This window comes from Pipistrellus kuhlii, unplaced genomic scaffold (genome assembly GCF_014108245.1).
Source record: "Pipistrellus kuhlii isolate mPipKuh1 unplaced genomic scaffold, mPipKuh1.p scaffold_m20_p_13, whole genome shotgun sequence".
Lineage (NCBI taxonomy): Eukaryota > Metazoa > Chordata > Mammalia > Chiroptera > Vespertilionidae > Pipistrellus > Pipistrellus kuhlii.
In genome coordinates, this window is record NW_023425438.1 from 38,810,994 (window position 1) to 38,836,268 (window position 25,275).

The window sequence follows — 25,275 nt, forward strand, 5'->3', positions numbered from 1 at the left end:
GGGCGGTTGTATAAGTATGCAATTGCCTTTTCCACCAAAGAATTGCCAGCCTGCTGCCTGCTTTCTCTGATGTACCTATTGGCTTTCCCCGATAGGTTTTTGAGAGCTTGAATTAATATTGAATTTAATCAGACTTTCTGATTAAGTTTTTTGTTTTATTTTATTTTATTTTTTTAAAATAAAACACTGACTAGTATGAAATGAGTTTCTGAAATACTGTATCTAACTGCTACTGTATTGTCTTAGTTGTGACCTAACCACAGTGTCCTCATTGGCTATAATCGATCCAGCTATTTCTGTAAGTGGTAACACTCACTCCCGTGCCTTACACAAAGTGGTTTAAAGAGTGTGGAGAGACTTGCCTCGTCCATTTAACCTCCAACAGGTTATGCCGAGCCGGGATCTTAATCGGTGAGATTCACGTAAGTGGTTAATGTTGTTCTGAGTATTTTCTAAATCATGCATTCATTTTACACATTGTTCCATTTACAAACAACTTGATGTGCTTCCCAAGTTTCTCCTCTCTTGCTCATCATGTGTGTGTGTGTGTGTGTGTGTGTGTGTGTGTGTGTGTATGTGTAACTGATGACAGATTGGAAGGTATTGGTGCACGTTTTGTGGCTAGAATAGGTCCACCAGGACTGGGAATTCTGGCTCTCTCGCAGGCAAAAGCAGCTGTGGCTCCAGGCAGCTCGAGGCAGATGGAGAAGGGAGAACAATGGGGATTTGACCTATTCCCTCCTGTTCCTCTGCCAGCTGCCTTGATTCTTTTGATGATTTTCTGGAGATGAAAGAAGATGCTAGTTTGTTAGAGATGTTTTTTTTGTAAGTGAGAGTAGCTGGTGTCCATAAACCATGCCTGCTGACTTACCTAAATTATTAAACACGGAGGAAGGTGAGCAGACAGGATTACATTTTATTGAACTGCAGTTACAGCGGGAAAATGGACTGACCCGAACGGAGAAGTAACATGTCACCCTGTTCAAAGCTAAAATGTTAAAATGTTAGTGTATATACAAAATATAAATGACATATGAGGTGAAAATTACACTGATCAATTTACAGAACAAAAAAATTAACATTGTGGTTTTTCAGTTTGTTTGATTAATCCAGCACATTTACTCCTGAATCCATAACATTTCTACAATTCAATTTGGACAAAGTGCTACTAAAAATCAGCCAAGTTTTAACAGTGAGATGTTAAGGGTAGGTTGTTAGCTCCCCAAGGATAGGTACAGATGAAGATAAAGACTTTATACTTAAACTCAGGTGATGCTTCTAGATTAGTGGGCAGCGAAGTAATTCAGCTGCTATAGAAGTAACAGGTTTAGAGTTTTACCTCTTGGCAGTATCCCCTGGAAGGGAGCTCTGAGATTTAATTTAATAAACAAGTAAGAGCTTTCTGTGGGCCAGTCACTACGAGGCTTTAGGAATTACAGAAACCTTTAACTGTTCTGTTGACTCAAGTTGTTAACAATCTAGTGTCATTTGTCTAAAAAGTAGGAATAAAGAAAGAGCACCTGCATTTGTCACCTTGAATAAATGTAACCAAAGTGATTTACTCAAAGATTCAAATCCTAGTTGTTTTAAGTCAGGTGCATTGTGGCTATTAGGCACATAGTAGTTGTTAAATGAAAACTTGGTTGGTGTTGGCTAAACATGGATTAAAGATAAAGACTGATCTTGTTCCTTGAGGAAAGGATTTGCTTCATTAATGATGGGTTTTAATCCACCCAACTTGCTTCCAATCATTCCTTGAAAGCATTAGTCTCATATTACAAAGTTATAATCTTTCCAAATTTGACATCAGCTCTGCCCAACTGCAATGTTGATGTGAATGGGAGTTTGACTTTGGGATGGGGCCATTGAAAACTTGCAGGAAGGACCTACCCACGAGTCCTGACATTCGATTCTGGGCATGAAAAACCAGTGATGTTAATTCAGAGGATCATTTTGTTGATTTAACGTGGTTTGAGGTTTTACTCTATTTTAAAAATATTTATGCTCTCCAGTGTGTTGGTTCTTTTATTAACAGACTTTTCGGTCTGGGAAAGCCCCAGTCACACTTCTGTGCTGGAGCAAGGCCCGTTATGCAGAGAGGTCAGGCCTTTTGAACGATCCTTAGCAAATGGAACGAGATGGAGTAGAAAGATAGGACTTTGAAGTGTTTCCTTGTATTGTGAAAAATTACAAGATGAATTTTTCAGCCTTGCTCTACTGAAGAGCAGGTATTTTAATAATTCTTTCAAAATCATCTAGATCTAGACACTTAAAAAAAAACAAAAAACCCTATTTTCAATAAAAATGGACTGTTGCACCTTTAACCACAGTTTTGGGAGGTAAGCCTTTTTTTTTCTTCAAAAGAAACGTTATAATTTCTATGCTGACTTGCATTTTAAAATAACGTATAACATGTTGCTTTAGTTATTGCATAACTACAAAGGAAAGGGGAGATTTTGCACCTAAGTAGTGCTTTTCATTGACGATTCCCAGTTTTTTATCAACTGGAATAATGACTGTTGGGTAAATAAGGAAACGGGCTCTGAGAAGTTCAGGGTTGTGGCCCAGGCCCTCAGGATAAAGACTAAACCATGCCCTCCCTCTGCCCCCCCCCCCCTGTCCCCCTCTGGGGACTCTGTGTCCTCCTAGAGGGAGGTCTCGCCGACAGCGTCTCTTCCATACATGTCCATGTCTGTGAAGTCACAGTCTGACTCCATCTCTATCTTCACCTGCGGCACCATGAACACTGGCCTCTGAGAGTAGCTGAAAGCAGGTGAAGCAGGACAGGAAATTTTGAAGTGCAAGGTGATGCTGAGTGAGAAAAGGGAGCGTGGTTTACCCAGTGTTTGGTGTTTTTGTGCCATCCCCCGGAGCAGGGCTCTAACACAAGTAGTTCTGTCTCATGAAATCTTATCACAGCAACTAGCGGTATCCTACCTGCTTGGCCTTCAGCTACAGACACTGCTATTGCCCTGTTTCAACCTATTCACATTGCTGCCAGAGCGAACTGTCTGGATCACAAACCTGTCTGTGGTCCCCCACTTTAATCTTTCCGTGGTTTTCTACTTCAAGATGTAGCACTGAGCACCTTGGCGCACAGGCTCCTGTGCTCACCCTCCTGTTCACTTGCAGTTTGACTGTGTTCTTTGGCCTGTGTGTGTGTGTGTGTGTGTGTGCGCGCGTGCTTCCGTGTGCATTTTCAAATGGCATTTCTGGTCTGTTCTCATGCCTGAAATGCCCTTTTCCCCCTTTTCCTCACTCTAGTGGCTGGTGGACTCCTGTGTATTAATTCCCAGGTGCTCCAGGTAAGGCAGATCGATCCTTACACCGCTGTCCATTATTATTGGCACAGGGTGCTGTTCGTCCCTGTCCACGTGCCTTCCTGCTTGGTAGCTTATGATGCTAACCTTTGTTAAATTATTTCATGTTGCTGAGCCTTTTTCTCCACTTTTTCTCCTGCTGCTCCGTGGTCTCCGCCTTCACGGGTTTGGTAAAACACCGGTGCAGTTGGGAGGTGCCGCTGCCAGTTACCACATTTGTCCCATGCTTTGTATAATTTAACAGCGTTTTTGAAATGCCCTATCTTGGTCCAAATTTCCTCTCCACTGACTGAAATTGGGGCAATCAGAAATTCAATTTAGTGTAGGCTATTTTAAAGGGAACGTAAGTCAGGGCGGACAGATTGCTCTTCTAACACATTTCTCTGTGAAGGTCAGTGGAAAGGGTAGAGGAGCCTTGCTGGGGAGGCGGGTGAGAAGGCGGGCAGGGAATACTGGGGCGTGTGACACTCCTGGCTGGAGCAGCCCCGGCCAGCTGCGAGGGAGGCTCGTCCTGGTGACGAGATTCCTTTCAGCGGGGCCTGTGATAGCAGTTCTGACTTCGAGCTCAGAAGACCCGGTACGTGTTTCCTCAAACCCTTGAGAGAGTGCCGTGTAAGTGGAGGGTTATCTGCCTCCAGACACCTTCACTGTGACCCAGTACTGAGGGCTTTCCGTCCAGTGTGGGGCACAGTGTAAGCAGGACTGGCCCTGCCTTCCCTAGTATTAACTGAGACAGACTGGTTTGCCTCTGAGTTGTTCTTTTCCATTTTTGAGCCTCCTTTGTTTTCAGCCATCAAGGAGCCCCACTTTCTCCATGGGCGGCTCTCATTTAGATCAGATAGGAACTGCCTTGTGTTGAATGCTTTCTGGACTGTCCTTGTCTCCCCTGATCTTTGATATTCAGTTCTTTTTCCTTGATACCCCCCTGACTGCTAACTAATCATGCTATCATTTGATTGCACAGAGTATTAGGGTTCCTGATGCTTGGGACCTTAGAGTTGCCTTATCTTGGCTTTCCATAATATACAGTACTTAAGCCACATCTGGTTTTCCTCTTAGGTTGTTTTCTGTTTTTCAGTATTTACTTTTCATTTTCACTTTCCCTAATGGTTTATGATAAATTCCTCCCCTAAAATTGAATACCTTTGTGTGTTGTAATCATGTTTTTATGTCTAGAGTACAATTTTGTTATTGCACACCCACTAATCCGGACTGTCAGCCTTTCTCTCCTCGGCAGACCACAAAACAAAGGCCTTTTGCTGAGACACTGGCGAGGCTGGGAGTTCCTAATCCCTCAACCTTCCTGGCCACTGTTTAGTTTCCTATCCAATACCCAAGGAGGACACGTCATGGCTGTTACCTTCGGTCAAGTTCTGAGTCACTGAAGGAAGAGTCAGAACGAGTAACTCCAACTGGAAGATCTTTTCCCTGGCAGGAAAAGTAAAATGTCAGAGGCGGAGCAGATTTGAGGACTCCACTAGAGGAGATCCTTTTTCCAGTGCTTCCCTTACCCATTCCGTCTCCTTTCTATTCTCTGGCCCCAGGGCCAACACTGCACAAGAGGGTTACGGGGCCCTCGCTAGGCTGGGTGGTTTAGTTGTTCCTTCATTAGAAGGCTCAGCAGGGTTAGGAGGTGGGAGCATGGGGAGGACCAGGGAAGAGCGAGAAAGGGTGATGGGAAGTGGGGAAAGGAAGTCTCTGATGGTGAGTGTGATGGGAAGCTCTGGCAGGGTCAGTGGCAAGCTCTATATTAGGAGCAACAGGGTCTGGACCCAGGTTGTGATCTCAAGCTGTCTTGTCTCAATGACAGGACTGTCTGCCAATAGGGAGCTGAGGCTAGGAGCGGGTAAAGGCAGCAACAGAATCCCCCAGGATCTTCCCTTCCAGGAAGCCTCCCTGTCAGCGGGCAGAAGATGTTTGCTATGTACAGAATAAGCCCAACTACTGTGAACCAAGTTACACTCCGAGTGCAATGCTACCTATTTCACTAAAGGACAACTCACTGGGCCAGCATGGCTCACTGGTTGAGCATCAGCTTAGGAACCAGGAGGTCACGTTTGATTCCCAGTCAGGACATATGCCTGGGTTGTGGGCTCGATCTCTACACACCCCCCCCCCCGCCCACCATGTGGGGCAGCCAATAACTGATTTGAATGATTCTCTGATGATTCTATCTCCCTCTCTGAAATCAATAAAAATATATTAAAAATACATAAAATAAAGGACAACTCAGATTGGATTTGAGCTCTCCGTTATCTCAACCTTCACCAAGAAACATGTTCTGCCTAGCTCAGCGGTCCTCTAGCATCTAAGACCACCGGATTCCCTGAATTCAAGATGGACGTTCCTTGAGGCGGAGGGATAGAAAGGAGGAAACACCATGCGTTTTACTTACTGGCAATGCAGTGGATACCGTTTTGGGGGTCTATTTGGACACTTTCCATGGGGATCTTTATAACGGAGGGAGGAGGGAACTGGGGCTGGAGAGAAACAGTGGGAAAAGCTGATGAATACCAATACAACAGCGTTGCCTTTCTGGCCAAGATGGAAAATACATCATCCACAGTGTGCACAGTGCCATCCTTGCCTCCAGACTAAAGGGGCTGCTGCCGACAGGCATCCCACGGTTAGCCCGCTGTCCTAGACAGGATGAAACTACCGGGAACATTACTCAGAACGGTTTCAACTGTTCAGGTGACCAGTCTCGTGGGAGTGAACCTCAGTTGTGTGTAAAATGAATTTGTGTAAGTTGAATCCCCCTTTTCCATTGGATATATCATGTAACCAGAGATATTTTTCCCCAACCCTGGAATAGTTCGGGGCACATGGTAGCCATTCAAGTATTTATTGAGTGAATCTGAAAGAACAGTATTTGTCTCTAAAAGGCACTTCGACTTGGTTTCTTTGTTCTTAGAACCTGTCTTTGAAAATCGTTTAAACCATCAAAGAAAAACATGAATGGGCCTCTTCCCTTCCTAGGAGAGTATAGTACTGACCAGGGAGTTTGGGGCTCTCACTTCCGTCAGAAGATGGTTGAATCAACACCAATCAGTCAGCAAGGATTTACTAAGAAGAGTTTTGATCTGCAAAAGGCAAGATCGCTAGAACAATTCAAGGATGATGCGGGGATGTGGTTTTAGGTCAAACTGGGAGAAGGGGGGGGGCAGACCTGGTATTGGGAGCGGTCATGGGCAGCTAGGTATACTGGAGATGACCAGATGCAAAGTCAGGAGTGATTGTCTTAATTCTCTCTAAGGCATTTAGCTCTGTCCATCTTGGGTGAATCACTTCCCTTTAGTAGTGAGCACTTGAACTAGACAATCTCTCTGCCTAGCAATTTGTGACTTACTATAAGTTTTGGACTGGCTTCTTGTCTGTTGACTCCCTAAGTGTTTGGGGGGTGGGATGGGGAGGAGACATGGGAAAAAGGAGGGGTGGTCAGGGCAACCGAGTGTGGGCATCTGGGAAAGGTAGCCCCTCCTCTCAGGACTGTGCCTCTTCCCACCTCCTGCCCTGACACCCTAGGGGCAGGACTAAGCAGACCTTGTCCTCACCCTCCTGTCTGCCCCAGAGTCCAGTCTCCTGGTGAGCTCCCGTCAGAACCGCCCCGCCACCTGCTCCATTCTTTGGAGGCCAGTCCTAACCACCTCTGTGCCTGTTCCTTTAGGGGACTGCACTGCTGTTGATAATGACCAACGTTTCCCTGGGTGGGGGCTCCTTCACTCTGGCCCACCCTGATGATCGTCAGAAAACAGACAAGCACTCGGCACCCAGACCGAGATAAGCAGAAGCCTCGGCCCATCCTGGACTGGTTGCTGCAGGCTGCCTGAGAGGCCACCCCATTCCTGGCCCTGGCTGATGTGAAGGGAGGGTCTCAGTCCAGCCCCACTTCCATCCCCCTGCTAGGCCCAGGCTCATATCCTCCCACCTCCTTGTCACTGTCCTCATGGACCCCTTTCCTGCTCTTTTTCTTCTTATCTGTCTCCTTCTTCTCCTTCTCTGGGAGGATGTTGTCGATCCAGGCCAGGTCGTGCTGGGAGAAGACGAGGTCCAGCAGCCTCCGGACGATGATGAGGCCCAGGATCTGCAGTGAGAGGTGGGAGGAAATGGAAGGCTCAGGTCCCCACACTTGGGCACAGATCTCCCTCAGCAGCCATGTTCAAGGACATCTGGTCAGTGTCTTTGGAGCCATCCCAAAGCTCCCACAACCGTTATTCGCCAACTGCCCGCCTTGGATCCTGACTGGCTTTCCTCAGTGGCGATGCCTACCCGTGACCCTCAGGGACAGAGCACACGATGGCTGAGGCGGGGAGCCAGGTGGCAGCCATGGTCAGAGAACTACAATTGTCCTTTAAATCAGTGGTCCTCAGACTTAAGCTTGCGTCAGATCCCACACTGTTGGGTGCTGGGAGACCCTATTGAGAAGCCTGGATCAAAAATCACTACAGAGAGCCCTCCAGGAGGGCACATGTCACATCCCCCCCCTGTCCTCTCTGGCCCCGGCTCCAGCCCTGCAGGCTTTGGGGCCACCAGCGCCTGGGGCCACTCCCCTGTGCTGGGCTTCTCTAGGAGCCAAAGGCAACATGATTTTGGCTTTTTTAAAAATTTCTTTTGGAATACTTTTTTAATACATATATATTGATATTTTACAGAGAGGAAGAGAGAGGGATAGAGATTTAGAAACATTGATGAGAGAGAATCATCAATTGGCCACCTCCTGCACACTTCCCTCTGGGGATGTGCTCGCAACCAAGGTACATGCCCTTGACCGGAATCGAACCTGGGACCCTTGAGTCCCCAGGCCGATGCTCTATCCACTGAGCCAAACGGTTTCGGCTGGAATACTTTTAAACTTACATAAAATTTGCCAGAACAGCCACAGAACTCTCATGTCCTTTCCCCAAACGTGATGTTAATGACATTGGACTTTGAAGTTCTTCATCTCTGATTCTAGCTCTTCCCATCCCCCAGGTAGCTTCTCAAATTCAGTTAGTCTGAATGATGCAAGGTTGCCTCCTTTCCTTCCTTCTTTCCTTCTTTCCTTCCTTCCTTCCTTCCTTCCTTCCTTCCTTCCTTCCTTCCTTCCTTCCTTCCTTCCTTATTCCTGACCTGAAGATAACTTTCCATTGAGTTTTCAGGAAAGTAGAAAAGAGAGGGGAAGACAGAGAGAAATATCCATGTGAGAGAAACATGGATTGGTTGCTCCCTGCACAAGGCCAGCCAAGGCCGGGGCTGGGGAGGATCCTGCCACAGAGACACATGCCCTTGACCAGAATCAATCCTGGGACCCTTCGGTCCACAGGCCCAAAGCTCTATCCACTGAGCCAAACTGGCCAGGGCAAAGGGTTTCTATTTAGCAAGATCCACTTCTGCACTTGGCTTGAATGTCAGCAGTGCGGACCTCAGTCACCTTTGCCCAGCTTCGCCACCTGCCCTAGAGCCGGGCGGCTGGGTGGCTTTTGCACTCTCACCTGAGCTGAGCGGAGGTGGGAGCCACGGCAGCGTCTGTCCACCGCACAGGCCACCTTCCCGGCCCTCCTCGCCACCTGCCCCGCCCCACCCGCCTGCATTCACAGCTCCACTCTTGTGCTGTGCCTGCCTGACCGGAGTCAGGCCATCAGGGCGGAGAAAGCCAGAGCGGACCTCCAGCGGGCGGGAAGCCAGCCCGCCTCACTTACCATGACCGGGAAGATGATGGCGGCCACCGTGGACTTGAGGATCCAGAGCACGGCCAGGCAGAGGACCTGCACCAGCGTGAAGAGGTGGATCCGGCGCAGGGGCACGTGCCGCAGGAAGGCGTGGTCCGGCTGGTGCTTGGCCGGCATCAGGAAGAGCTTGCAGCGGTCCCAGAACTGGGGAGGGAGCAGAGGCTCAGCCAGCAGCGGGGACAGGAGCCCAGCTGGGGGCCTGGGAGCGGGGAGCGGTGTGCAGTGGGTGGGGGGCCTCAGAGAAGGGAGCCCTCGGTCAGGCGTTAAGCATGCGCAGAGAGAGAACCGAAGTCTAGGAGGACATACAGCGAGATCTTACTCAGCGAGAGCTCAGGGGAGGGCAGGGCCCTGGAACTGGCCACGGTCAGAGAAAATGCAACTTAATTGCAACAGAAGTAATTCAAGACATCCTGGTTTGTCATGGTAAATGAAGAACAAAACAAGCCCGGCCGGTATGGCTCAGTGGTTGAGCACGACCTGTGGATCAGGAGGTCAGGGTTTGATTCTCAGGGCACATGCCCAGGTTGCAGGCTCATCTCCAGTAGGGGGCGAGCAGGAGGCAACTGGTCAATTATTCTCATCATTGATGTTTCAAGCTCTCTTTCCCTCCTCTCTAAAATCAATATCAATAAATATATATATATAAACAGTGTTCTGTGAGTTGGCCTAGAGAAGTCAGAGGTGTAGTGAAATGCTCACTGGAGTCAGCCTCACCTGAGTTTTGAATTCTGAGCCTCTTATTTCCTCATTTATAAAATTGGTATCAGAGGGCCTCCTTACACAGATTTGATTATATAACACTATGAAGTGCCTGGGATAGTTGTTTTACTTGGCACATACATAGTCAGTGGTAGTCTTATTATTACCATCATTATTTCATTGAGCTGGGAGAGCGAGCACTTGGGGTCTTGGTGACACGGACCCGGACGCGGAGCGCGGACCCCCGGGAGGGGAGGGCTTACCTGGATGCCGTTCAGGGAGGCCACGCCCATGTAGAGGAAGACGCCGTACAGCACGGGCATGGGGATGTACTGAAACGAGAGGGGAGCGGCTTCGGCTGAGCCTCTGCCTGGGGCCAGCTGTGGGCTGCCCTGCTCTGTTTGCAGTTGTCTGCCGGTCACAGAGGCAGCCCGCCCGGCTTCCCTGGGCGGAAGGAGCTGGGGGTGGAGGGTCTGAGAGCAGATGTGGAGCCAGAGTGCCAGTGGGGAAGGCGGTGGCCTCTGGGGCGCTTCTGCCACCCTCCTAGCTGGGTGGGCAGTCCGTGTGCAGTGCTCCCCAGCTTGGCCCCCTGCTTCAGGTCCTGGAGCACCACGTGGTCTGACGACATAGCTTCTGGAACGTGGGAAAGCTCCATAGAGAGCCCCCTGCTTATTCCTGTCTGCCCCTTCCCGCTTCCAGCCCCAGCGGAGGGCCCGAAGCGCGGCAGCTCAGCTTGTAGGGAGCTGGGAGTCTTTAGCGAGTGACCTGCACCTGCTAACAAAGCCCATTCATCACACACGAGCACATGAAACAAACCAGAGGAGCCCGGTCGGCATGGCGCAGTGGCTGAGCGTCCATCCGCCTATGAACCAGGAGGTGACGGTTCGGTTCCTGGTTGGGGCACACGCCTGAGTTGTAGACTCAATCCCTAGTGGGAGGCCTGCAGGAGGCAGCTGACCCATGATTCTCTCTCATCATGGATGTTTCTACCTCTCTCTGTCTCTCCCTTCCTCTCTGGAATCAGTAAAAATATATTTAAAAAAGAAAGAAAACAAGAAGAAACAAAACAATGTACATGCCAACCACCACTGCTCACCAGCTCACCACTAGTGCTCACAGGTAGATGGCTTACTTTTTCAACAACGGCATCATATCATTGCACTGTCCTGTAGTCACCATTATGGCTCTTTAGAAGCCTTTTGAGGTATCTCCCCACGGTCTTTTTTTTTTTTTTTTTTTTTTAATATATTTTATTGATTTTGTACAGAGAGGAAGGGAGAGAGTGAGTTAGAAACATCGATGAGAGAGAGTCATCGATCAGCTTCCTCTTGCACCCCCCCCCTACTGGGGATATGCCTGCAACCAAGGTACATGCCCTTGACCGGAATCGAACCCGGGACCCTTCAGTCTCCAAGCCGACGCTCTATCCATTGAGCCAAACTGGTTTCGGCTCCCCACGGTCTCTTTATGCTGTGTTTTTACTTTTCTTTCACTGTAGCTGCTCCTGCGGCTCTTCACTATGAACCAGGCTGCTCTGCCTCACTCCCGGGGTTTTCGTGTTGGAGCACGTGACGTGGAAGAACCAAAGTGCCACGCCCAACAGTTAGACACTATTTCAGAAGGTCAATAAATCTAGCCAAACATCCTCTTTTTAAAAGAAATCAGACTGTGTTCCTTTTTTGAACATAAAGCATGACTTGGACCCATAATGCTATAAACCTATGACATCTGAGCTGAAAGACAGGAACTGTGGGGCCAAGGCGTCATTCCATTTGGACACAGCTTGGGAGGTGTTTGCTGTTTTATGAAACACGGTAAAAGTGTAAAGGAACTACACCAGTTCTCAAGCTAGAAATACTTCCCGCGGCAAAGGAAATAATGAACACCATGGCTCTCCCGTTTTTGTTCTTCACACGGCACCCTGAATGGGTGGGTCATTCTGAGATACTCATGTGGGAGGGGGGGCAGGGCAGCTACAACTAAGATGAACTCCAGACAGCAAAGTCTTTGTGGGCCATGATTATGGGAAAGGGCCACTGACAGGTGTTCCGTGAGGAACTGTGTCCCCAAAATTCACGTGCGGAAGTCCTAACCCCCAGGATCTCGGAGTAAGGACACACTCCGAAGGAACTCCCATTGGATGATTTCGTCTCTTCCAGCTGCTCTGGAGGGACGGATGGGAGCAGAGGAGCTTCAGACCGTGTTGGGAAAAGTCACTATGTGCCCAATACACGCAGGATAGAAACGCAGGAAACAGGCCCTGAGGACACGTAGAGAAGACTCCCTGCAAGTTTTAAAGCCGGGAGGCCTCTCGTGAGCCATAAACACAGCGACGTGGACACACAGCCAGCTCGGGAAGCCCCTGACCTAAGCGGTGGGCCTCGGCAGAACTTTCTAAGGGCGGCGTCTCACAGGAAGGTGAGGTGGCTCCTGGGAGGGGTGATAGAACAGCGAGGCCAATGGCTGCTGATAATAAATGACACTATTCCAGAAAGCAATGATGATGATGAAACGTCTCTTTGACCTCATAGAATCCTGCCTTTTTAGGGGCCATGGGGGACCCTGCTCCACCTTGGGGGCATCAGGCCAGTGGCTTCCCAGACAGAAAGCGTCCTGGGGAAGTGGGCGGGGCCTCACCTTGAGGACAGGAGCCAGAAAGACGGAGATTCCCGTCAGGACGAAGACGATGGTGCCGGTCACTCTCTGTTCCCTGGCAGAGAAGAGCACATGGTCAGGTAGACTGGGAGATGCTCCATGACCATCCCGTGACCCTCTGTGGGCACCTCAAGGTCATGGCCAAGGCCCTGGCCTCTGCCTTGTTCCCCCATTCCAGAGAGTAAACCTGCTGCTCAAGGCCCAGCTGAGCACACACAGGAGGAGAGGGGGAGCCCGACAGAGGCGAGGGTCTTCTGTAGGGGTGTCCGGGAGGTTGACCACTGCAGTGACTAATAGTGGGGGGCTCTGCCGCTAACTGGTGGTGTGGCATCAGGCCCTAAGTGTCTTCACTTCTGTAGGAGAGAGATAGTGGCACCCACCTGGGGGCTGAGTTGTTGTGAGAATGAAATGGGATATAAAGTGCTTATTATAGCCGAAACCAGTTTGGCTCAGTGGATAGAGCATTGGCCTGTGGACTAAAAGGTCCCGGGTTCGATTCTGGTCAAGAGCATGTACCTTGGATGTGGGCACATCCTCAGTAGGGGGTGTGTAAGAGGTAGCTGATCGATGATTCTCTCTCATCCATGTTTCTAACTCTCTATCCCTCTCTCTTTATCTCTGTAAAAAAAATCAATAATATATAATATATATATAAAGTGCTTATTACACCTGCCCTTTGGCTATAATAAGATCCTATAATAATTTGTAGGGCACGACTAATGAGGATTGGGGGAGGGGGCCTGGCTGCTGGCGGAGCAGGTCTGACCGAGGGGTGGGAAAGCAGGTGTGTATTCCCGTGTGCCCAGGTCCGGACATGGTGCAGGTGGGAGCTGGGGGCTCTGGGCAGATTGCTCAGGCCCCTCTGTCTGGGGGCTGGGGGTCGGGGAGGGGACCCTGCCCTGATCAGAGAAGCCTCTCTCTGGGCAGCCTGGGAAAGTGGGGTCTCCTGGGGCAGTGGGGGGAGCTCTTAGGACAGCCACTTCTGAGAAGGTCAGTGTGTGGGGTGGGCTCAACCCAGAGAACCTCAGAGGGGGAGGGTGTGCTTCTGTGTCTAAAGCAGATCAGGGGCCTGACATGGGCATGAGAGGAGCGGAGGGGACAGGCCTTGGGCCTCAGCCCAGGAGTGGGGACGGTCTGGAAGGCTCTCTGAAGGAATGGAGAGTGAGCAGGACCCAGACCCAGAGGAGGGCTTCGGGGACAGTGAGGACGGGGTATCTTGGAGAGGAGACAAAGGGACGGGTCAGAAGCGGCTGAGGGGCTCTTGAGGGGCCCATATAGGCAGGAGCTGAGCGTGTGAATATGGGCCTTGGTGGTGCTTGGAATCTATTGAGACAAAAAGCATCACTTAGCCGAAACCGGTTTGGCTCAGTCGATAGAGCATCGGCTTGCGGACCGAAAGGTCCCAGGTTCGATTCCAGACAAGGGCATGTACCTTGGTTGCGGGCACATCCCCAGTGGGGGGTGTGCAAGAGGCAGCTGATCGATGATTCTCTCATCGATGTTTCTTACTCTCTATCCCTCTTTCTTTCGCTCTGTAAAAAAAATCAATAAAATATATATGTATAAAAAATAATTTAAAAAAATTAAAAAAGCATCACTTAGAACTGAATTTTCACCTCCCTTCAGTTGAAAATTGCTGCTCTCCGTGTGGCTCCTGAGCTGTCAGAGCAGGGGCCCCTTTTTCCCAAATACCCTGATGGCAAAAGAAACCTACTTCCCCTCCCCCAAACGGACCACTCCTGCTCAGGGGGTCCCCAAGCCCAGAGCCCCACCTACCTGACCCCCAGGAACTGGGGCTGCTCCCCGGGGGCGCTGGTCTCGGTTTCCATCTTGAGGCTGTCGATGTGGGCGATGGAGATGACGGTGGCCGCCACGTACCAGGGGAGCCCCATGAAGGAGCACAGGGCCATGAGGAGGCCCACCCAGAGCAGGTCCAGGTGGTAGCCGGCAGCCTTCTGCAGGGCGGCAGGGGAGGGGGGCTGTTGCTGACGGGGGCAGCGGGGGGCGGGGTTTAGACAGAAATCTCCCCGAAGCAGTCATTTGGTGGAGCATGGTTCAGAACTCCCCTTGACCTTCTAGAGCAGTGTTTCCCAAAGTGTGGTACGCGTCCCCCAGGGGTACAGGAAGAGTTTGGTGGGGGTACGCGTTGCACCGGAGTTTGGTGGGGATATGCACTGCACCGTGCTTAGCTGCGCCTAATTCTATGTTCTCCTGAGTACAAGGGGTACTCAGCGTTATGAAAATTATAGAAGGAGTGCACATATGTCAAAAGTTTGGGAAACACTGTTCTAGAGGGTCCGCTGAGGGGCTGCCATCCTACAGTGCCCAGGCCTCATCAGCCTCAGGGTTTGGTGAGCCAGGGAAGGGGCAAGGTGAGGGAGGAGAGGGGTGTTCAGACTCAAAGAGGCCCTGCGCTGGCGTCCTTGGGGAGGAGGGCTTCTGCCAGCGGCCACAATCTCTCTGCAGTTCCCGAATGGGGCCCTGGCTGGGACAGGCCCTGGACCAAACCTAGAGTGGTCCAGGTTGGGATGGGGGAGAGGGGAGCCTGAATCTCCCCAGACCCAGAGGCAGGGTGGGGCGTTGCAGGAACAGAAGAACTAAGGATGCTCCTCTGCCTCATGGTTCTGAGTCAAAATCCCGTTAGGATCTGCTCTGACTCCCAAGGTCACTGTCAGGAGGCACAGAGCTGGAGGGTCTCCTTGGGAGAAGGTGCCCAGTGGCCCACACTGGACTTTGTCCTGGTCTTTGGATCAAGTCCCTCTGGCCCTGGTGGCCTTATTGCATTTGCAGGTCACGTTTCTCCCCCACACACCAGAACTCAGTCTTATGGCCTGATATATCGCTTCAGAAATGGCCCAGAGTTCTGATAGACGCACCATCTACCCGCTGAGTTAGCTCTGACTTGGTGGGATGAGGGAGGCTGCATCCCTGCTCCCAGCACCAGCCTTACCCTCAGCTTGTTTTCCTTCCTGTTGACGATGACGGCTGTGATCTGCTGGTCCATGAATATCAGGATGGTCACAAGCAGGGCAGGCAGGATGCTCGCTGGGTACACCCACCACGGGTTCTTCCCAAAAGGGGCCACGAACCAGCCTCGGTCTGCCCGTGTGGGCTAGTGGAGCAAACAGAGAGGGTCCTTTCCTCTCTCCCTTGTCCCAGGGCACTGGCCACCCAGGGCCCCCCTCCCCGCCTTCCTGCCTCCATCTGGGGCACTTTTCAAGTGCAATCTTTTCCCATAAAGACATTGACACCTGCAACTTCAGAACAAAGAGAGCCGGAGGCAGACAGACTCGGGAAGGAAGGACCCCTTGTGTCTGCAGAGCTAAGGGATCCTTTGTGGCAGCTGCCAGGGGTTGATTAGGAAACAGGGTGTTGGGAGGGAGCTTGGGGTGTTGGGAGGGAGCTTGCAGCCACCACTTAATTCCAAACTAAAAAGGTGCAGCAATGAGGCCCAACAGGCAAGAATAAAGACTTGGATGGGCCTACTGCCTATCTGGGGTGCGCTTGAGCTCCTTAGGAGAACCTCCAAGTGACATTGTGAATGTCAAGTCCTCAAAGTCAGGAAGGGCCAGTTCTAAAACCTGCACCTCCCAGCCCAGTACAGAAGGAGGGAGCTCCTTGGGAGGCATTGGGACTCAAACTTAGCTTACAAGCAAATGGCACAAACTGTGGACTCTGGGGGTGAGGGAGGGGGGAGGATTTGTGAAGCAGTGGTTCTCTTGATGCTGGTCTGGGACCACACTTTGAGAATCACTGTTCTAAAGGGTCGTTTTTCAACAGAACCCAGGTGACCAGGCTTGCAGACTGCCTGGAGTCAGGGTATTGTAGGCCCTCGAGTGGCAATCAAGGGCTTCAGCTATTGTAGATTCCATTCCATCACCTCCCCACCCTGTGGCCACACAGTGGGGTTTCGTTGTGAATATGGCCCCAACCTGTCAACCCATAGGATCTCCCTCGGGAGGCTGTTCTGCCCAGAAAGGGTGGAGCATGCACAGAGAACCCGCAGGGTCACTGGGCTGAGAGTCCTGACTGTCGGATCAGGGTACAGGGGACTGGATCTGCAGCCGGTGAGTGGCGGAGCTACTGCCCAGAGCAAACCTTGATGACACTGGGCACATGCAGCTTGGGGGTTTCCAGCCCGAAACAGGCATCGATTCCACAGAACAGCAGGATGGAGAAGACAATGGAAAAGTCAGCTACCAGGGCCCGGATCTGCAGAAAGATGAGCAAGTGATTGACATTACCCACCCACCTGCAGGTGGGTCTAGTTCCCAGGCAGCAAAGAGGAGGATGGTTAAGAGCGTGGGCTTGACCTAGGCTCAGCCCTCTCTGGCTATGTGATCTTGGGAAAACTCATCATCTCTCAGAGCCTCGGTTTCCTCATCTGTTTAATGAAGATAAGGATACACCTACCTCATTGGCATAGGTGAGCTACAATGCATTCCAAGGGCTTGGCACTTATTAGTCCAGTGGGAACTGCTGTTATGCACAAGGCATGGCAGCCATCGCTGACATTTTTGGTATGACAGACTGAACCGCGTCACCCAGCAGTGGTGGTAAGGACAACGGCTAAGCTCTGAAGAAAACCTTAGCTCCTAAAAATGTGTGACAGATTGTTGCACTGCCCCCCGGGCTGGGACGGAAGGCCCCCCAACTCTTCCGAGGACCCCTGACTACCCTCAGACCTTCTTCCCACGAAGAGTCCGTGACCTCTTGCTTCACTGTTTCAGAAGGCCCATCCTAGGCCAGGCTCTGGACCTCATCTCCCTGCCCTTCCACACCACTGGCTACCCTGTCACCTTTTTTGTCTCTCTTCAGAAACAGCAGTTTCCAGAGAACAATAGGGAAAGCAATTGGGAGGGGCAGGAGAAGGCTACATATGGCACAATGAATTTGTTCCCTGTACCTCCTACTCCCCTTTAAAATCGGTATTAAAATATCATATGTAATTAATTTAAAACATTATGGAAAGAAACAAGATCTTAATAAAAAGGCAAGGCATATCATATTCATGGATCAGAAGACTCAAAATTTGAAGGTTGCCATTTTCCCCTACATTGACATGTAGAGTTAATATAATCTTATCAAAACTCCAATAAGTTTTTATTTTGGTGAAATTTAAGATGATTTAAAACTTACGTGGAAATGCAAAAGGCCAACGGATTATTGAAAAAAGGGACAAAGAGGTTAGTCTGCAAGATATACAGACTTATAAGATTGTGAAGATTGTGTTATTGGCATACAAATAAACCAATGAAGCAGAATAAAGAACCTAGAAATAGACCCCATCTTGTGTGAAATTTGATAAATGGCAAAGGAAGCATTGAAGAGCAGTGGGGGAAAGATTTTTTTCAAGTGCTGGAATAATGGACCATCTATATAAAAATACTATTTCATACTATATGTCAAAAGCAATTCTGATAGATTGTAGATCTAATATGAAAGGAAAACAATGAAACATTTAGAAGATAACATAAGAGAATATCTTCTGTCCAATATTTTCCTTGAGGAAAATTTTGATATATTTGATTATAGTAAAATTAATACTTTCTATTAATAAAAAGATATCATTAAGGAAGTTACAAAGGCCAATAAAAGAGTGTAAGAAGATAGTTGCAACACATCAGGGAAAAGGAAATTTAAAAAACACAAAGAGGTGTTACTCCCCCAAAAGATAAAAGTCTGACAATACCAAGTGTTATCAACAAAGGGACCCAGTTCTCTCTGACTCCAAGTCTGGGCTATTTACCTGAAGAAGCTCAGTGAGCCCATGCCGATGTGTCCATCCTGCGAGTGGGTGGGAATCTTTCCAGGGAGATCTTGTGAACAGTCTGACTCGAGGCCCCCTTCTAACTGCAGGGTGAGCTCACCTTGGTAGGAAAATAGCGGCTGAACTTGAACTTCTTCAGGGTGAGGGTCATAGAGTACGTCCCGAAGAAAAGGATGAAGGACATGAGTGCCAGGTCGGGGATGAACTGGCAGGAGTTCCCGAGCAGGCGCCCACCGTAGTTCAGACACTCCTTCTTGCTCAGCAGGGACCAGTCCAGCGCTGTGAGGTTAAGGGGGTTGTACTTGGGGACCAAGCACAGGAGAGAAAGGGTCAGAGCCATCCTCATGGGTCAACTGTGGCCCCTGCCCCTGCCCTGCCGTCCCTAGGCAGCCCACATGCCCCTCCTGCTCTCTGAGGGGCACTAGCCTTTCTGCCCCATGGCCCAGCAACAGAAGATGCTCCTGCAGACAGGCTGCTTTAAGGAAGGACCTACAGGAGGCTCCGTTGGGCGATTAGAAGCGGAGATGTGTTCTAGGATGCACTGCTGTTAGCACGGAGGAGAAGCACAGAGGGTGGGATGCCCTCCTCCTCAGCAGGCCTCGCTCCCAGCTCAGGCCACCTCCTTCCTGGAGTGTCTCACACTGACTCTTCCCTTTCCTGTCCCTGTACACACCCTCTCACATATTGGGGCTCATATCCCACCCATGTTTGACCCTTCTTAGATCAGCTGCTTCTGGCACCTCCCCTTTGGTATCCCCGATGCCTAAAATCCAGGGCACACGACCATTTTACATGTATAAATATGGAGGACTGTATAGTATATATTCTTATGTATATTCCTATGCACATGTTCATATACACTGAGTGGCCAGATTATTATGATCTCTGGCCACTCAGTGTATACCCTATATAATAAAAGGCTAATATGCAAATTGTCCCCTCGACCAGGAGTTTGACCAGCAGGCAGGGTGGCCAACTGCCCATGTCCCCTCCCTCTGGCTAGGCTGCTGGACCCCACCCATGCACGAATTCATGCACCAGGCCTCTAATACACACACACACACACAAACACCCTGAGTGTCCAGATAATTATGCATTCAGAGATCATAATAATCTGGCCACTCAGTGTATATACATACATAGGTATGTTCCTAAATGTACATAAGTGTACATATATATTCATATATGTCTCTAAGTATAATAAAAGGAAGAATAAAAGGAGAGTGTTTTGTAATAAAATTTGATGTATTTTTAAAATTTAATGTGTAAAATTTTGGAACCTATAATACATAATGAAGTAAACAGATGCTTGCAATTATAATGGATGTGTGGATTGAGAGAAGTGTGGTAGTTTGCCATAATGACAGTGTCCTAATGAATCATGACTCCCCGTGTCCACACTCCTTTGCAACGTGACACTGACAGTTCTCATCAAGGTGCAGTCTATTTCTCCACCCCAGGGCCTGCTGAGACCAACAGGAGGGAGAGGAAGTGGCTCCGCGAGGGTTCTGAGCCACGGCCTCGTGGGGCCTTGCGGCGTCTGCTCTCACGCTCTTGAGGCCACGGTGCTGTGAGAAAGCTCAGGGCGGGAGGAAAACCACACGGAGAGAGAGGCCCAGCCATCTCCTGTCAGGTGCCCCGGATCTCTGACGCAATTAAAAACGCCCCCTGCAGGGTAGTGCGCCTCTGCTTTCCATTGGTCTGGCCCAGCGTCTCTCTCCCAGCTCATCTCTTGTGGTTTCCCTGCACAACCCCCACCTCACACTGTCTCAGCCCAGCGGTCCACTCACTGTCCTGGACAGGTTTGTGTTTTTCCTTTTGTGCCCTTCTGTCTGTGCTGGTCCCTCAACTGGAATGGGAATGAGCTTCTCTCTACAGAAGCAACTTTCCCGACCTTTCAGCCCCGATGGCGTTCTAGGGTCTCCGGGAGGCCTTCCTCTCTAGCGTGGGAGCACACGCGGCCTGCCTGGCACATGGCATGCTCTGCCTGTGCTGTCCAGTACTTTCCAGTCCGCAGGCTTAGGACAAGCAAGTGTGAGGGCAGAACCGGGTCTGTTTCCTACAGGTCTCCTTATCCCTCACAGCACACACTGCACCTTGCGGATAACAAGTATGCAGACTCAGGTGCTGGCTGATTCCATTCTTCCCTCTCATGATCAGATATTTGAAAAATCTTAGGTTAAATTGCCAACTGAGCTGGCAGCTACCTGCGTGGGGGTGACTGAAGGAGAGACCTTGGGGACATGAGAGGTTCAAGAACCACCCCGAGCGCCAACCTACCCTTCACCTGGTTTTGGACTTCCCACCATTGGAGCCTGAATCTTTTCACATTAAAGTTTTACAATATACATTCAATTTTACTATAAATTACTCTCTAATCATGAGGGCTACTGCTTATTATTATTGGGAAAAGCAGGCCAGGTCTGAGGGCCTGGGGCCCCTGAGCACAAAGGACAGATCAGACAGTGAGGGGGGAGCATGAATAGGAAGTAAACAGAGAGGGGCCTGCAGGTGGGAATTGGGGATCCCAGGTGGAAAGGCAGGAAGAGGAAGGAAGGTGGGTGGGAAACTGTTCACAGCATTGTTTATGCAGTCTTATTTATTCCTCATGTCCACCTCTCCCCTTTGTGTGTGTGTGTGTGTGTGTGTGTGTGTGTTTGTGTGATATTTATGCACATACATCTTATGGAACAAGGCATGTTCTAAAAAGGGACTTTGACAGAATGTACATAAAATTAAAATGTGCATTGACAAGGCTCCACAGGGGACCTGTGCAGTCTGGGTTGACCTCTGCAGTCTGGGGTGCCATAAGATGGCCTCAGTTTCCCAACTTTCCCACTCTCCCCACAAAGCTCTCAAGTGTAAGCGGAAAGGACTTACCAGAGAAGTGTTGGTGTTTGGTGGCAGCAGGGCTGAGGCATTGAACCCGGTTATGTTCACTGTGGGCGAGCGTAGGACATGGGGAGGGTCAGCAACTGCTGGGCAGGGGCCTGTGACTCCTCCCCCCCATCACGGCCCCCACCCTTCCCATCCTCCTCCAGTCCCATAGAGCCAGGGATTGGCTCCGGGGTGAGGGTGCTCATCGAGCCCCCCCTCTGCACTCTCCCCACTTTGTCCAGGGACAGCAGGGGGCAGGGAGGTGGTGGTGGTGGCCAGGCTAAGGCAGCCGCTCTCTGAGGCTGGAGGGCTGGATCGATAGCCTGAAGGAAGGGAGCTGTTGCCAAGACCCAGGGCTGACACAAATCAGTGAATAACGTGCCTTGTGCATCCCTACCGGCCACTGGACTCACGTCTTCAAACATTTTCAAAGAACCTAACACTGTGCCATGCACCTTGCCAAACCTTTACACACACCATCTGGCTAAGTGCCTAAATCTGAAAGAAGTCCCCCCATTTTAAAGATGAGGTAACTGAGGCCCAGAGAGGTCAAGTAGCCTGCCCTTTGCCCAAGGTCACACAGAGGGTACTCAGAGGAGCTGTGACCCATCCCAGGCAGGCCCAGAGCCTAGACACCTCCCAGCTTCACCCAGCAAGCGCCTTCCTGTCCTCCTCCTCGCCCCACACACTTCCCTTCTCCCCGGCCTGGCCCCGTCCACATGGGCCATTTTTGTTTGTTTGTTTGTTTGATTGGTTGGTTTTTAGGTCAGCTGGCCTGAGGAGCTGGTTGGCTTTGCTGTTGTCTTCTCTAATCTGCGCTTGCTCCAGTGGAAGCAGAGGAAGCTTAAACCCGGTCCAGCCTCAGCTTCCCTAACACTGAGTGGAGCATGTGAGGGTCCCACCAGGGCAGTGAGAAGAGTGGAGAGAAACTGTGAGGCCTGCCCTGGGGGTTGTGACCACTCATTACCAAGGCAGGTCTTGGAGGGCCACTGCTGCCCTCCCTCTTGCTCCTGCACTGCAGGGGTGCGCAAGGGCCACGTCCTCCCGCCTTCCTCCTCCAGGGGGCGCTGACTGAGCGGTACCTCTGCAGCAGGTTTGGGGAGGGAGCAGGCCTGCCCGCTAGTTTGCTGGTGACAAGTCTGAAATGCACTGCCAGCCCCATCTAGCTCCTGCTGCCTGTGGTTAGGAGCCAGAGGGCAGAAGAGGCTATTCCTGAAGCTTCCATCAGCCCCAACAAGCTGTCCTGGGTGGATGTGACCACAGGGCCCTCTGAGTTGCTCACTTCCGGGGAAACTGGTTTGGATGTGGCTAAGGGACTTAGCTTCGACCTAGGTCACAACACTCCTAGCAGCTTCACATCCCAGAGAAGCAGTCGCCAACCGGTGGTTCCAACCGGTGATCCGTGGATCACGGGTGGCCCGTGAGGTCCGAAAGGCTGCCCTAGAGGGTTGTTACCATTATTCCGAGGAAAGCTTCATTTCCTAGAAATCAGGACATTTGCTGCCTTTCCTCACGCCACTGACCAAGAAGGCACGATGCATGATTAACAACGGAATAGACCAGGTGGCAAGAAGGCAGGCTCAAGTCACTCAGCTCAGTCACATCAGATGCCAATCATACCAGATATTCCTGTGGCATCCTCTGCTTAGGCTTAGCCATTCTTTTCTCCCTCTCTCTCTCTCTCTCTCTCTCTCTCTCTCTCTCTCTCTCTCTCTCTCTGTCTTAAAATATGTTTCATTGATTTTTTTTTTTTTCAGAAAGGAAGGGAGAGGGATAGAGAGCTAGAAACATCAATGAGAGAGAAACATCTATCAGCGGCCTCCTACACACTCCCCACTGGGGATGTGCCCGCAACCAAGGTACATGCCCTTGACTGGAATCGAACCTGGGACCCCTCAATCCGCAGGCCGATCCTCTATCCACTGAACCAAACCAGCGCAGGCTTGCCATTCTTTTATATAGGGAACTTTGTAGGATTTATCGGAAAGCCACTTTGAGATGAAGGAGGAAGGATTATATAGCATGGAATCGTCCAGAGAGTGTCCCAGGATCAAACAGTTTGAAATTCTAGTGTTTGCAAATGGTACTCACTTGGGATTGAAAGCAGCCAAGTCAGTGTGTGCAGCATCCATAAACAGAATACAAACCAGTTACGATGGAAACAAGGTGAAATTTAAAAAGAAAGTGCCCCGAACAAGCCTTTGTGATGAAGAGTGACAGTGAGTGACTGTGCCATCGTCGGACTCGGTTTTGCAGGAACACCAGGGAGATGGAACCATTTGCAAGCAAGTGGCCCGTGGGCTGGGAAAGAAACCCACCTCTTTATAATAGCTACATCCTCCCCAGTCTCCTACATGTCTAGAACTTTCTTCCTTTTCAAAGTCTTCTACTCAAAACAACTTGTCCTGGTTCCCGTTCCTTTATTCTCTGATTACACCCCTGGGCTCTGGTAGCATGACCCTCCTTAGAGTTACTGTCCCCTCAGGTTTTCTTCCAAACATGGGGCTCAAGACTCTGCATTTGCTCTCTTGGGTCAGTAGTTGCCCATTCAACGCAAGCTCACCCTCCTGCATTTGAGAAGAGACACAGGAGGAGGGGAAGGGGATAGGAGGGTGGGTGGGGGCCCAGGGCAACACTGAGGTCACTGCTCACCTGTATCCGGAGCGACACACTCGCACTTATAGGAGGTGATGGAGTCAGGCTTAAAGTCCGTGTTGATGGGGTAGTACTTGAAGGCACTGATCATCTTCTTGATGGCATCATAGATGAAGATGAAGCTGATGAGGGTGGAGAAGCCTTCCTCGGTGAAGCGGGTGATGTACTTGATGATAAAGCTGGCATCCGTGGCCACCAAGACCAGGCACTGGATGGCTGAGTGCAGGCCAATCCAGAGGCGGAACTCCATGTAGTCCAGGCCATTGCCTCTGGAAGGCAGAGGAAAGTGAAGGGCCTCCAGCCCGGAACTCTGGGCAGTGCTTGGCTCCCCAGATACCACCTGAATGACTCATCTGTCCCTGAATGACTCATCTGTCCCTGAATGACTCATCTGGCACCGATGCCCTCCTAGGAGCTGCAAGAGGACTGGAGACAGGGACACTTGGGACAGTTTCTGGGTGGGGTTGTCTGGTCTTTGAGAATTCTGAAAAAAGATCTCATGGGGTGACAGGAAGGTGCCAAGACATCTCAGTTCTCACATTTTGGTAACAAACGTGAATGGGGCGGGGGAGTGGGGGGTAAGAGAAGGAACTTCAGACTGATGGCTGGGCAGGCCTTAGAATGGCTTCCTGGCTGCCCAGGTTAGATTGGAGCCTTCTGACCTCCAGCTCAACTTTTCATGCTCTGCACTGACTTCCAAGTCATAACTGCTCACAAGCAGAGTGCTGTGAATTCTCTCCTCCCGTCTTGCCTGGGTGTCTCCCTGTCCGCTATGCTAATGTACACCAAGGTGACTCAGAGGCAGGTGGCTAGAGGAAGTCAGAGGGACCACCTGGAAGTCCTCTCTGGACAGGTACAGACAGCTTTGGACCTGCTCGCCCGGCGTCCCCTTTGGGGTTTCCCCCGCCCCGGTCTCAGCAGACTGCCCGAGGAACACCTACTTGCTAAAGTCGAAGAGGAGCTTCTCGAAGATGAGGATGGGCCCCGTGCTGCTCAGGATGATGAGCGGCTGTCCCGAGAAGAGGCAGAACAGGACGCCGGCCATGGCAGTGCCCAGGAAGCTCTCCATCACCCCCTGGGGGCACAAGGACTGTAAGGCTCCATGGAGGCAGAAGGCATCTTATGACACAAAACACATCACACCTCTCTCACCAGGGACCCAGGCCACAGTGCTCGCCCTTTATTCTAGGCCAGTGGTCAGCAAACTCATTAGTCAACGGAGCCAAATATCAACAGGACAATGATTGAAAGTTCTTTTGAGAGCCAAATTTTTTAAACTTAAACTTCTAACGCCACTTCTTCAAAATAGAGACTCCCAGGCTGTGGTATTTTGTGGAAGAGCCACACTCACGGGGCCAAAGAGCCGCATGTGGCAAGCGAGCCACAGTTTGCTGACCATGGTTCTAGGCCCTCTACTTCCCAAGTTCTGCTCCCCATATCCTCCTCCACAATCCCCCACATCACTTAATCCCATTGGGGAAGAGGTCCTGCATGACTTCCTTTCCGCACCCTAGGACCTAGGAAACAGGGGTGCCAGTGGTTCTGCTTGTCCCCGTGCCCATTCTACTCCCAGAGGACAGCCCATTCATCC

General features: G+C 50.6%; 1 protein-coding gene across 1 annotated transcript in view; it reads right to left on the reverse strand.

Annotated features, from left to right (window-relative positions):
• Nucleotides 1-896: 896 nt before the first annotated feature.
• The window catches only part of SLC4A5 (solute carrier family 4 member 5), a 58,585-nt gene continuing 34,206 nt past the window's right edge, over nucleotides 897-25,275 (reverse strand). The window contains exons 13-25 of the mRNA XM_036435760.2: nucleotides 24,626-24,759; nucleotides 23,682-23,953; nucleotides 21,033-21,091; nucleotides 18,253-18,453; nucleotides 16,481-16,594; nucleotides 15,333-15,494; nucleotides 14,159-14,337; nucleotides 12,365-12,437; nucleotides 9,991-10,059; nucleotides 8,999-9,172; nucleotides 7,249-7,404; nucleotides 4,681-4,748; nucleotides 897-2,811 (exon numbers count right to left, since the gene is read on the reverse strand). Coding sequence (XP_036291653.1) covers nucleotides 2,646-2,811; nucleotides 4,681-4,748; nucleotides 7,249-7,404; nucleotides 8,999-9,172; nucleotides 9,991-10,059; nucleotides 12,365-12,437; nucleotides 14,159-14,337; nucleotides 15,333-15,494; nucleotides 16,481-16,594; nucleotides 18,253-18,453; nucleotides 21,033-21,091; nucleotides 23,682-23,953; nucleotides 24,626-24,759 — 1,827 coding nt within the window. The 3' untranslated portion in view covers nucleotides 897-2,645. The remainder of the gene's footprint in view (nucleotides 2,812-4,680; nucleotides 4,749-7,248; nucleotides 7,405-8,998; nucleotides 9,173-9,990; nucleotides 10,060-12,364; nucleotides 12,438-14,158; nucleotides 14,338-15,332; nucleotides 15,495-16,480; nucleotides 16,595-18,252; nucleotides 18,454-21,032; nucleotides 21,092-23,681; nucleotides 23,954-24,625; nucleotides 24,760-25,275) is intronic.